Source organism: Salarias fasciatus, chromosome 11 (assembly GCF_902148845.1).
Source record: "Salarias fasciatus chromosome 11, fSalaFa1.1, whole genome shotgun sequence".
In the NCBI taxonomy this organism is placed as follows: Eukaryota; Metazoa; Chordata; class Actinopteri; order Blenniiformes; family Blenniidae; genus Salarias; species Salarias fasciatus.
The window spans coordinates 10,621,458-10,633,889 of NC_043755.1; the positions used below are offsets into that span (position 1 = coordinate 10,621,458).

A 12,432-nucleotide genomic window follows, 5' to 3' on the forward strand; every position below is an offset into this window, starting at 1 on the left:
TCATGCTTTATTGTTCAGATGTAAATGCTTCTTGCATGAATAGTTACAGTAAAACAGACATCAAAAGTCATTTTGTGAATTGTCAGATCAGCCAGTGCAGAGGAAATACAGTACAAATCAATACAATTCATACAAATGAATGCTTCAGTTTAATGCACAGTGTCAGGAGCAGCCCAGCAGGAGGCACTGTGAGGACGCTGCCGGCTCCTCAAGCCACACATCCTCTTTTGGATATCTCTCTCTCTCTCTTTTTTTTTTTTTGTCAGAGAGCAGTTCACTCTTCACATTATTCCAATGCAGTGTGAGATCATGCTGCTCACAGGACAGTGAGGGCCTCCTCCTCCTCCTCCTCCCCCTCCCCCTCCCCCTCCAGCCCCTCCCCCTCCAGCCCCTCCATCCTCTGCTCGGCTCCCAGAGACCTCTGAGTAGCTCAGGTCTTCTTTTAAATGGCGTCATCTAAATGATTGTGCAGCCTCTCTCTTCTGTTGTTGCGCCTGTGCCTCCTGAAAAGAAACCCCGACGTTCAATTTAGATCAAACAGTGGTGGCAAAAATGTCCTGGCTTGAGAAAAAAACCCCAAACAAAATCAATTGTTGTGCAGACACAGGCTGGCCTGCCATGCCTCACATGGTCCTGTGAAAGGACGCCATGTCTCATTTTACCGCCCCCCCCCCCCCCCCCCCCCCCCTTCTCGCCTCCCGTCCTCTCAAAGCAGGTACTATCGGTGTCTTATGTTCTCACGGCATATGGTTTTATCGTCAGCCTGAAATGAGATTTGCGTTCCTGTCTGCCATGCGTCCGTGCGCACGACTCTTACCTCCACAGCAGAAAAGCCAGCAGTGCTCCGAACAGCAGCAGCAGGACGACGAGACAGACCACGGCCGCCGGCGTCCCCCTGCCCTCCGTCTCACAAGGTCCTGTCGGCCGGGAAGAAGACGCCCGGTGAGAGCCGGGGCCAAGAGAAGCACAAGTCATCTGACATGGCTGCCCTCGGAGGCCACGGAGGTCTGTTTACTACAAGTCCTCGCCGTCACTGAACTGACTGCAACAGCAAGTGCTAACAGGAGGCATCCGAAAATTCCCCCCCGCTGTCTCCGGATCCTCACCGCGCCTCTTGGCAGACCCAGAAAAGTTGCATTTGTCTTGCCTGTTTAGCAGCAGTGGTAGCGGCAGAAGCAGCGGTGGCGGCAGTGATTTATTGATTGCTCTCTGGAAAATCCTTTATCACTGAAACTCCACCAGTGATACGATACACAGAACAAAGTGCAATCAGTGCACAGCTCCGAGGAACACAGGGCGCCATGTAAAGAGGAAAATTTCGAAATAACCGTGACGACACGCACGGTCAACTTTGAGGAGGACTTCATTCTTAATTCCCACATTTTTACTGTTTAAGCCACTGCTTCACCTAAAGAAAAATTTAAAAAGTGGCAACAACGTTTGTATTTCTGACATCAGTTACAATGTTGAAGGTTAGGCAACACACTCCTATTGAAAAAGCATGAGCATTGAACTACAGCAACTATGGATATTAAGAATGACCATAAGGGGTCTGCATATGTTGCTATTGTTGCAGTAATAAACCTAATCCTTTATCATCATATGGATGCACTTAAAGTTCTTTGTACTTAGATAAATTGCAAATGATACAAAATATTTCCATTTAGACTTTTGAATTAAGCTTCCAAGTCATCAATAAGAAAACAAACAAACATTCAATCTCATATATCATATTTGAAAATATCATGTTACTCCTTTTTTAAAATCAGGGGACGTAATTATAAGAATCAGTATTTCAGAAAAGCTTATATAAGTTTATGTGTTATAACTGTGTGTTATGATATTCAGTTTTCATCATGCACATGTGTGTCACGATACTTTAAGGGGCCTCAATAAATTGAGTTAATTTTAGTATTAAACATTTAAAGCCGGACATTTCCATTTATGATCAGCGGCTCTTTACATTCTGGCTGCAGGTAAAGTGGTGGAGAGACTTGTCCTCTGAAGGGCGACCCCATTGGACCGATTCCCGACTCCTCCCGTCCACCTGCCAGAGTGCCCTTGAACCAGCCACCCAACCACAAGTTCCTCCCAAAGGAGGGCGAGCACCTTGCAAGGCAGCGCTGCTGCTCTCTGGGTGTAAATTAGGTTGAAAGCGCTTGGATCACTATTAAGGTGAAAATGTGCTGCTGTGTGTGTTTTCACAATTCATCACCTCAGTTTGCCAGGTAACAGCGGCTGAAGAGGCCGGATTTAGTACAAGTGGTATAATAAAGACAATACTAAAGATTTCCAGTTGATTCTGCAGTCATGGAGCATTCAGGTTTTTATCATAATTGTGTTTGTAGCTCTTGGTTTGATTCGAGGTCAGGTCATTTCACTTGAACTTCCACATTCTTCCTGTACATGCATGGGATTTTTCTAGTTTTTTTATGCGTCTGCGATTGTGAGTCTCTGGGTTAGGCGTTGTTCTCCTGATATTAGCTGGGAAATAGAGATCGGCTGTCTCCAGCTCCCTATGACCTTAACTCGGATAAAGAAGGTAAATGCTAATGCGCAGTCTTCAGTCACTTTTGATATTGAAAACACTCCCTGCTGTTTTTAAATTATGTTGAAAACAGCAACAGCGAAGATGAGGGTCAAAAAAACACCACAGAGCTGAAGGGGGCTGAGAAGCACAGTGATAATTGCGACTGTCAGTGAGCCATTTTCCTTTTACTCTGCCTCTGTTAGGAGCAATTGGCTGGCGCAGCTTTAGATAAATCAAGGCCGATACAAACCTTGAATATTTCTAAGATCAGCTTTGTTGTTTTCGCGACGATCTGAAAGCTCATACCTGCAGAGTAAGTTGCGGAGCTGTAGCCCAGCTTGTTGCTGACCAAGCAGGTGAAGTGTCCACAAATGGGATTCATGGATAGAACCAGCGTCGTCCCGTCTCTGGAGACTTGGCCCACAGTCTGAGTGATGGCGGCTCTCTCGTAGAGCCAGCTGAATTTGGGGTCCGTCCCCCAGGCTTCGCCACAAACCAGCGAGGAGTGAGACACGTTGATGCTCAAGGAGACATGGTGGACTGCCTCTGCGAAGACAGATGGACAGAGGTGCCGGATCAATATTAAAATAGGGACTTAATATGAAGGTGAAATTCATTGCTGGATGGAAGGAAGCAGGGGAATGCGTTGCTCAGCCATCTGTTATGAAATAAGAGTAATGACACATGGCTGTCCAAGAGGGTCTAAGACAAAGAATCATGAGAGACATTTAATGCTGTCAGGAGGAACTGGCTCAGTTTCAGACACAATAATGAGATCAGAGAGTGCAGGATAATGTTGGAGAATGGGATGATGGAAAACCCTGGAAGCTGAAAGAGCCTAGGTGGAGAGGAGCAGCGCTGATGAATTGATGCCGTTACAGCAGACGGATGAGAGTAAAAAGCACGCGAGCTCTGACGGGAAACTGGAAACCTGCGACGAGACCAAAACGATCAGGAGAGGCTGAAACGAAAAGGGGAAAGCAGAACAGTGAAGCCTTCAGGCGAATTTAATTTCAAGTGTTACATTATTAAATGAGACATTCACCATCAGAAGAAAACAATGCCCGCTGGTGTGAAATTGAAGCACATTCATTATACTGTTGGTAATTGTTGAATTAACACAGGAAGAGCCAGAACAAAGTCAAGTGATGAGCTTTTGAAATGTTCCTGCTTTCATGTTGTTACCCAGAGACTTATTTACACTATTTTCACGTAAACTGCCTTCAAAATATTGTAGGAAGGCAAAACACATTTACTTGATTCAATTACCTGTTTGCTTTGCCTAACAGCTCCGGAATCTGTAGACTTTTTCCAACGTGAATAATTAGTGTTACAACCAATGTTATTAACGTCTACTATTTTTTTTCACACCACCTCATCCCCCTTGCAATTACCTGACTTGTTCAAATAACTCACATAACAAAAACAGATGCATACACTGGTTGCTTGCTATGGCTGCTGTGTTTTAATTGCTTTGTCAAAAACTTAGTACCTTCAGAAGTTTTCACTGTTCTAACTGAACTTTAACCCTCAACCTATTAAAGTACAGAATGCAATATTTTAGTGTTTAAGCATTTCAGTATAACCACAGATATCAAGCAAAATGAACTAAAAAGAAAAGTCACAATGTTATCTTGTTGACAAATTTGTGATAACCTTGCTGTCGATATGTACCAGTGTTTCAGGTTTGATCTTGCAATACAGATTTACACCACAAGACGTTCACTTGAAGAAGCAGCTTTATCAATAGGTAACTTGGAAATATCTGAAGCTCACCCAGCGCCACCACCTTGATCAACCAACATATGTAGGCGATTCGCTGTGAACCGTTTCCTTAGAGGACATGTTTATGATAGAGGACAAATTGTGCCAAAATTTGATGAATAAATAAATATACAATTAAATAAAATCCTAAATTTGTCATTAATTTCTTAAAATATAAATTCATTTAAAGAAAAAAACATATCATTTCACTAGTTAAGTGAGTCTGACAGATAAAATAAATTCATGAACCACTGCAACAACTGTGAAATAAATAATTATTGAAATTATTATACATATATAATTATTTCAGTTTATTTCTAAAAATTACTACGATTAAGAATTTTATGTTGTTTATTTTTATTACAAGTGGAAACTGTATCATATGATCTACCTGTAACAGTGAATAAACAAATCTTAAACTACCCCAAGGTTGTAAAATATAAAGAAACAAAATGTGAGGACATTTTAGGATAGCTGGAGACGGTACAGTGGAAGTTATTTACCTCTATGGGACTGTATCGAGCCGCCACTGACTCTCTCCAGCTCCCTATCAATACAGGATGAGTGGCTAAATGTGGTTTGCTCACAGTATGTTGTCGGCTAAAATGACTTGTTCACAGCTGAGTATTCCTTTAAAGACAGAACTAATCCTCTGTTTGAACGCTAACTGGAATCATTCATGTAATTCTCTGTGTTCAGGGGGATTTAAGTAAAGGTGGGTCAACAGCAAACAAACACCAAACACCTGAGAGCCGTGCTAGCATGCTAGCTAGCTACTCCTGAGTCAACATTGAAATTCACAGTTTCCCTTTAAGCCAGCTTAAACAGAAAAAAAGTGAAAAGTTTGAAATCTGCATTTCTGTGCCAACCAAAGGCAAAACTTCATCCCCTGATAACAAAAATGTATTATGATAAACTTCAGAGCAGCTACTGAAAGGACCTTGAGGTGAGGTGATTGTTTTGTCAACTAAGGGATTAAGCATAAGATCCTCAGACTGGGGGAAGCTATAACCTTCAAAAGTTGGTTATTTTCCTTTTCAAAAGAAGTTAAAGAGCATCTCGGCAATGAGTTTTTTTTGGAAATGCCTTCACAAGTTCAGAAAGGTAAATTGAGTTTCATTTTTTGCCTCGTACTGCAGGACGATGCAATGTCAGAGCATGTGTTTGGAAAGCTGCAGAAAAAGGAGCTGCACCAACGGCCAGTGTAATAAAATGACTATACACATAATTTACTCACTAAAGTGGATTTATCTGAAAGTGTCACACACGTGCCGGACATGCTACTGTACCATATTCCCTGACGATGCAGTGCGCCGTGGTTTTCGTTCCTGCGTTATCCGTCACAGTCACGGCGTACACGCCGCCGTCCGCCCTGCTGTATCCATTAATCTGAAGTGTCGTCTCCTGCTGCTTGGTGTTCACATGGACGTTTGGCCTCGTACCAGCGCACTGGAGGCTTCTGCCAGGGCACGTGGCCAGAGTCACTCTCTCAGGAGCCCTTCCGGTTTCAGGCACGCGCTCCCAGGTTATCATGGAGACCTCCTCCAAGGGTCCCTGCTCAATCTGAGCGCTCAGAACCAGGCTGGAGCCGGGGATTACATGCACGGGCTCTTCGTTGAGGACGTGCACTGTCAGACAGCGGAGCCCACAAGGCACTGCAGACAGAGATTCAAGAATGTGTTATTACCTGCTCCTCTGTCTGTTGCTTACATGTGATGATTGGGGAAAAATGGAAATTCAAATGTGGTATTCTTACAGCTATAATACTTTCAGCGCTGATTTGTATTTCACTTCTGGATTTTCTGTCATACTTTTGGTGCCGCGTAGTGCTGAAGTGAAGAACATCCTCATTTGATTTGGAGCTATGCAAGATCTTCTAGGTGGAGTTCCTATGTTATCCCTGTCTGGATGTGTTTTTTTCCTCAGTTACAATGGTTTTGGTTATTTGTGACGATAAGCCGACAGTCATACGTATTGGTATTTTTGTGTCTCTCCAAGCTGGATCTGCAATCAACTGGTGATACATCCATGCTGTAACAAGCCGCATTCACTCCATGACGGTCGATGGATGGATGGATGAACGGATGGTTTAATGCAAGAAAAGATTTAAAATTTTAAATAGAGGAAAACTTGATCTTTGAATCATTGCATGTCAAGGTACAAACATCACAAACCAAGATACGTTTTTGAATCCTCTATATTCATTTTTTTTAAAGGTGATTTTGTAAATCTCACCCTATAATTAATTGTAATCGCTGCTCCCGTTCATAAATGAACGTGGCAAAAACACGAGAGAAAGGCCGTCTCTTTGTGGGTTCAAAAGTGCGTTATATAACAACAGACCTCAAAAGATGACTTGTTCAGGTGGAAATACATCTATTGAATGAGGGTGTGACAGGGAGAGAACAAACAGGTTGAAAGTAAATCAGATAACGCAGGCAGAGGAGCACAGTGGGATATTTCCCATCCACGGTCCTGTTGAAAAGAGCTGTTTGATGTTTGGGACGAAGAACAAAAACAGCTGGTGGAAGGGTTCTTCAAGAAATACTCTTTTCTTTTACACTCTGAGCACATTCCAGATCCTGTTTTTTCCATCTTTATCTGAATATTAGCCCCCACCCTCATTTGCTATTTCTTTTAGAAACACTCCAAATCCTATGTTGATGTTTATCATAGGTACATGTACTTTAGCATTGTCCACACTGTCTATAGTGTGTGTGTTTCTGCTCAACTGACCACAATAACCCATAACATGTAATCAGATTTGACCTTTTATTCCAGAGTATTTTCTTCCTGTGTACAGAATGGAGACCTAAATAAACAAACAGCTGCACAATACATCAACCAGAACCCCAGCATGCACTTTATGAATATATATGGCTACTTTCTGTCAAATAATGTCAGGTGGTGATTTATGGAGCAACAGCCATGCCTAATGTGATATCCATCAAACCACATCAATATCCTAAAATCTGTGTCAAAGCCCGGTAAGCCTGGATGCATTTACCACCGAGACTATTAATCATGTGCCTTAACTTGATAGGCACATGATGAAGGAAATGTAAATAATGCCAGTACAGTTGTTAATGCAGGAGGTGGTTTATTACAAGTCGTAGGTTTCTAAAGCATCTGAAGGTGTTTCTGATGTTTATTTGTGTGCTGAAAACATATCTTGTCGTCTTTTGCTTCAGTTATCAGATGATTTTTTTGATACTTTGAAGTTAGCAAAAAACATTCCTGTGAGAAAATGAAATACAACAAAAAATGATGATCACACAGGTCGACCAAATGTTTGTCCTTTAAAAAAATTATTCAATCATGAGTTTTTCATGATTTATGTATTATATCCTACATTTCAATGCATCGATCAGGTGAGCCGACTGGAAGGAAAAGATGCTTGAGGAACATAAAAAAAAGCAGGCAGCAGCTTTTCTCCCAAAAACTCGCAAAACAATCATATCATGTATTGTATCAATGGTTTTTAAAGTGTGGCAAGGGCCTACAAATCACTGGGATAGTGGGTTCAACACAAAAAAGAAGGCTTACTCAAGAGAAAGAGTGGGGCAACTCTCCAGCACAGGAAAGACTGTAGATCCATAACACCTGCTGATGCAGACAGAGAGCAGAGGAAGAATTTGTCCGTGACCTCAGTGGCAGCGCACCGTTTCCTCTGTACCCAGGCAGCAGGAATCACAACACCACCTCCAGAGAAAATGTGAAATTAAAATGACTACAAAAAAAAGAGAGAAGGAAACAATTACGACAGCATGCCCTTCTATTACAAAAAATAATGTTTGGGATAGTCTTTTTTTCTTCTTCCTAATTTATTTGTAAAGTATCCAAAGAACAACAGTTCTGGCATCGCGAGCTGCGCTAAAATCACAAGTTGGAACAAAACAGTGACGCTTCTGCTGCCAAAACTGAAAATGAACCCCCTCAAGCACAGCCACTACAACAAAAAAAAAAAAAAAACACACACCGAGAGGAAACAGTGATAACAGTGCGAGAACACAACCAAACCTGCATACATTATAAAATAACCCAGAATTCCCCTCTCTCTTCACCCACTAGTTATCCTCACATCAAAACATCCAGGAATAAAATTTCCACCTACCGTTTCAAAGCTGGGCAGAGAACAACACATGCACAGTCGCTCTGTGCTCACTTTCCCAAGGTGCACCTAAGGTCACGGTGAAGGTGCGAGCGCAGTTCAGTCAGCTGACAGATTTATGGCCCCCAATGAAACAGCACCTTCACAGCAGTTGTCATTGCACGGTGAGAAATATCAAAGTTTCGCGCAGGAGAGGAGAGAAATGCTTTCTTTTTCTCTTCCCTCTGGCCTTTTTGTCTTCCCCCCGGTCCACTCGGAGCATGTCACGTAGGCGTCACCTTGTTTTCAAGCGACTTCCTCCCCCTCCCTGCCCCCCCCCCCCCCCCCCCCCCCCCCTTTCCTGTATGGTCAATGTGTCTTTTAAATAAGGGGAATTTTCCATTGTAAAATCAAACCTCTTTAATTTTCCCACCCTCGCCAACCCCACCTTCCCTCCTCTGACCTGCGTCCAGCCACCAACAATACAGCACGGCCGGCCACTGGGTCTTTTAAACAACTGTTGTTGTACTGTTTGTAAACCGCGATAAAATGCAACGGTATTGTTTTAGAAGGGAAACCAGTGACAATGTTGAGATGCAGTCTGATGAAATAGGCTTTGTACTGTGGGCTTCTTATCCGACTCGAACACTATTTGCCCTGCAGACAACACATTGTCTTGGCTTCGGATTATAGAAACAAAGAAAAAAGGAGGTAATGCGTGATTCAGTCTATTCTTTTTTTTTTTTCTTCCAATAATTGTTCCCCTCATGCAACTGAAAAAACACTGTCAAAGAGTGTGAAAGCGAAGGCCAGCAACTTTTTTTTTTTTTTTCCTTATTTAGAAAAGATTAGACAAAACTAAAAGCCTCCATCATTAACAATGGATCAAATGTTGATTTGGAAGAACCACTGAGCTCATAATCCATTTTTTTCCTCACATGTACAAATCACAAGCTGACTGCAGGAACATTGAGAAAAAAAAAAAAAAAAATCTTCCAGACAAGATGATTTTATCCAATCGAAAGTTCCAGAACAGCTTCTAAACCAACCTTGAGATGAGATTGTTTTGTCAGCTACACACTACTGGAGCACTGGAACATAATGGAGCATCACTTATTCAGAGGTTAGCGCTGCAGTTTCTCACTTTGGGAAGCAGATCCTGGGGCACAGATATAATCAGTGATTTAAAAGTGATTATAAATCCATTTGTATTTGCAGAGGATTTATGAATAATCATGGGAATCACAGCTGCGGCTCCCGCTGAGTCCTTTGTCTATGGAGAAGTGCTGTTAGCTGGAATTAACCAGTGGGTGGCACCAAGACAACAGCTGAGAAATACCAACACTTTCGGCCCTCAGCTTCAGCTGCCTTTTTTGATTTTCTTCTGCAGACATCATCTGTATGCGTCAGTCTCCTCATGCACATTAATTACTGTTAGGTTTTATTTCTTCTTGCATAGACGAGCAGGTTAGTCAAAGAATGAAAGTATATAGATGCTGCTATGCCGTGATTTTATGCTGCACATCGCACTGTAACAAGAAGACATTAAATGACCTTGAGTTCTGAGATCAAGGAATCAATCAAAGTGTTTGCGTCGCAGCTTTCGTTCAGGTTGATGCAGTTCGAGGTGATTCGGAGAGAACAAGAAAAATCTGATCAAACTGATTTGAGGTCTCGCCAGGAATAATAAAGCCATCTGAAAAATGGATTAAGATAAGCATTCAATAAAATGCACAAAAGGATGAAAAGAAGTACGAAGTGGTACTCCTTTACTGTCATTATATACACATTTTAGAGGTTTTCTGAAGCAGAATTAAGACAGATTACTTACATTTCTGAAGGAAGGTGCTTGAGTCCACACATGTCAGAAAACCAACAAACATCAATACAATAACAGAGAAAACCAAATATACATATATGAGTTAGAACTCCTGATGGCCTAGGGGCAGAAACTGTTTTTGAGTCTGTTTTGTTTTTGCTTTTCACGCTCCTGTAACATTTTCCTGAGGGCAGGGAAGCAAACTCTTTATGACCCAGGTACATAATGTCTTCAGTTATGTTTTTGGTGGTAAATAAGTAACAAGCTCCAGAATAAAGCTGCACTGAATATAGCAAATAACAATGCACCATATATAGAGCACTGACTTCAGACCCTCTTGTTCTGTTTCCAATTTGACAAAATGTCAGAGTGAAGCCACAGTGTATTCAAACGTCTGAAAACAAAATCCTTCAAAACAATGGCCGGTTCTTGGAGTGAGGCCTACAGAGCGTCAGTTTTCCTCAAGATGTACGAATGTGATCTGACATCCTCGATGCAGATAGAGCCTCGTTCCCCTGTGACCCCAGGTTGATAACAGCGGCTATACAGGAAGACGTCCACATTCTGACCCCTGGTTGAGGAGCTCACACGTCCTCTGACAGGCTGCTTCAGTTTGAAGCAAAACAAAAAAAAAAAAAAAAAACAAAAAAAAAGCAGGGAACAATCCTACCACTCCAATTGACCATTTTTCTGTTTGATTTTAAAAGAAAAAAAATTGTGTATGCACTTTTACACCATGTGATCATATAGTACATAAAATAGTGTTTATCTCATTTTGCACCTCAATAGCTTTGGAAGATTCAGCTGAATAACTCATCAGACGCTGAAGAGAACAATGCAATTATTACATGTACAAACTAATATATTAATGCCAAAACTGGAAAATGTAAAGCCTTATGTATCTTAGAGGAATAATTAGCACAGGGAAAAAAAGGTGCAAATATTAAAATCTGTCAGTGGCTCCTCAGATTTGCCACTTTTTTGAGACTCTCCAAGTTTAACTCTTGATATCATAAAACTAATTCATTTATGTTAATTAAAAACAACAGCAAACCCACCTTTCCGCCCTACCTGATGTCTGAGGAGTCATTTGAATAAAGTCAGTGTATTGGGTGATTATTGGATAATAACTTGGGATGTCTTGAATTCAGTTTCAAATCACAGACCCAGCTTTGACTGAAAATCATCTTCAGTCTACAGTTTAGTGTTATATGACATTTAACTTAGGCATTTTGTGACGATGGGAAGTCAAACTTAATGAGAAATGTCAAATGAGCCATCAAGTTTGAATATAATTTAAAGATTTTCACCAATGTTTTTTAACATTTAACCTGCAAACTGAAGTACAATAAACTTGCCCTGCACTGGTTTATTGGAATGAATTCTTCGCTGATGTGCTTTTATTCAGCACTTTCTTTTGTTTGCTTGGTTTGATTTGGTTTTACGGTTTTGCATTACTAGCACTGTGCCGGTTTCCACCTCGCTGCTTTTCATGAAAGAACCAAACTAATTGCATTGTGATTTTCAATTGCATCAACAATAAAACCTCCTTATGTCTTTAATTTTCATGTGTTGTTGCTACGAAGGAAAACAATCAAGCATCAAAGATTTAAAAAAATGAATTGAATCTTTTACCTGAATGAGAAGCAGTGAGTTCATATCTGCTATATTTTCAAGGCAGAGCTGGAAATTCTTTACTTAAGTACAAATACTAGTGTTTAAATTTAACTTTCCCTAACTGGCGTTTTTATCCACTAGTGTGGATATATTTATTCTTATAGATCATGAATGTACTGGTATCAAAGACATCATTTTCCATGATCTAAAAAATAAAATAAATTGACTGGACTTTTAACGACACACATCAAATTAAATTCTAACTGGGTAGTTTTTCCCAAGGTGTCCTTTTTATAATTCTTTTTGTTTTTCTCGACGGAACAGAGATAAAGAAATCTAGAAAACATAGGATTATATAAAGGCAGTAAGTTCATTTGCATTTGGTCAAATGAAATAATACGTAATTGATTTTCAAGCAAAACAAGAGGTATACTTGGTGAAGAAACCCTTGGCGGCATACAAAGAGTACTCATTTTGGTCTTGTGGCTGTCTATAATGTCATCCCTGACATCCTTTGGTAGTTCTGTGGTGTTGCTCGTAGTGATGGACAGGATTGAAGAGAAGAGACTGATTCTATGACAGGCGACTTTCGAGAGTTGAGATGAGGACAAC

General features: G+C 41.0%; 1 protein-coding gene across 4 annotated transcripts; it reads right to left on the reverse strand.

The window, feature by feature from the left end:
- Positions 1-398: 398 nt before the first annotated feature.
- LOC115396547 (uncharacterized) lies at positions 399-8,651 on the reverse strand. Of its 4 annotated transcripts, none has more exons than XM_030102457.1 (6): positions 8,409-8,651; positions 7,841-7,897; positions 5,584-5,949; positions 2,837-3,076; positions 818-917; positions 399-503 (listed from the first exon to the last, which is right to left on the reverse strand). In XM_030102457.1, the coding sequence occupies exons 2-6, from the start codon at positions 7,890-7,892 to the stop codon at positions 443-445; spliced, it is 819 nt and encodes a 272-aa protein (XP_029958317.1). In that variant the 5' UTR covers positions 7,893-7,897; positions 8,409-8,651; the 3' UTR covers positions 399-442. The 4 variants fall into 4 exon arrangements, with proteins under 4 accessions (XP_029958317.1, XP_029958318.1, XP_029958316.1 ...); XM_030102458.1 differs by having other exon boundaries at positions 7,841-7,900; XM_030102456.1 differs by having other exon boundaries at positions 7,841-7,996.
- Positions 8,652-12,432: the final 3,781 nt, after the last annotated feature.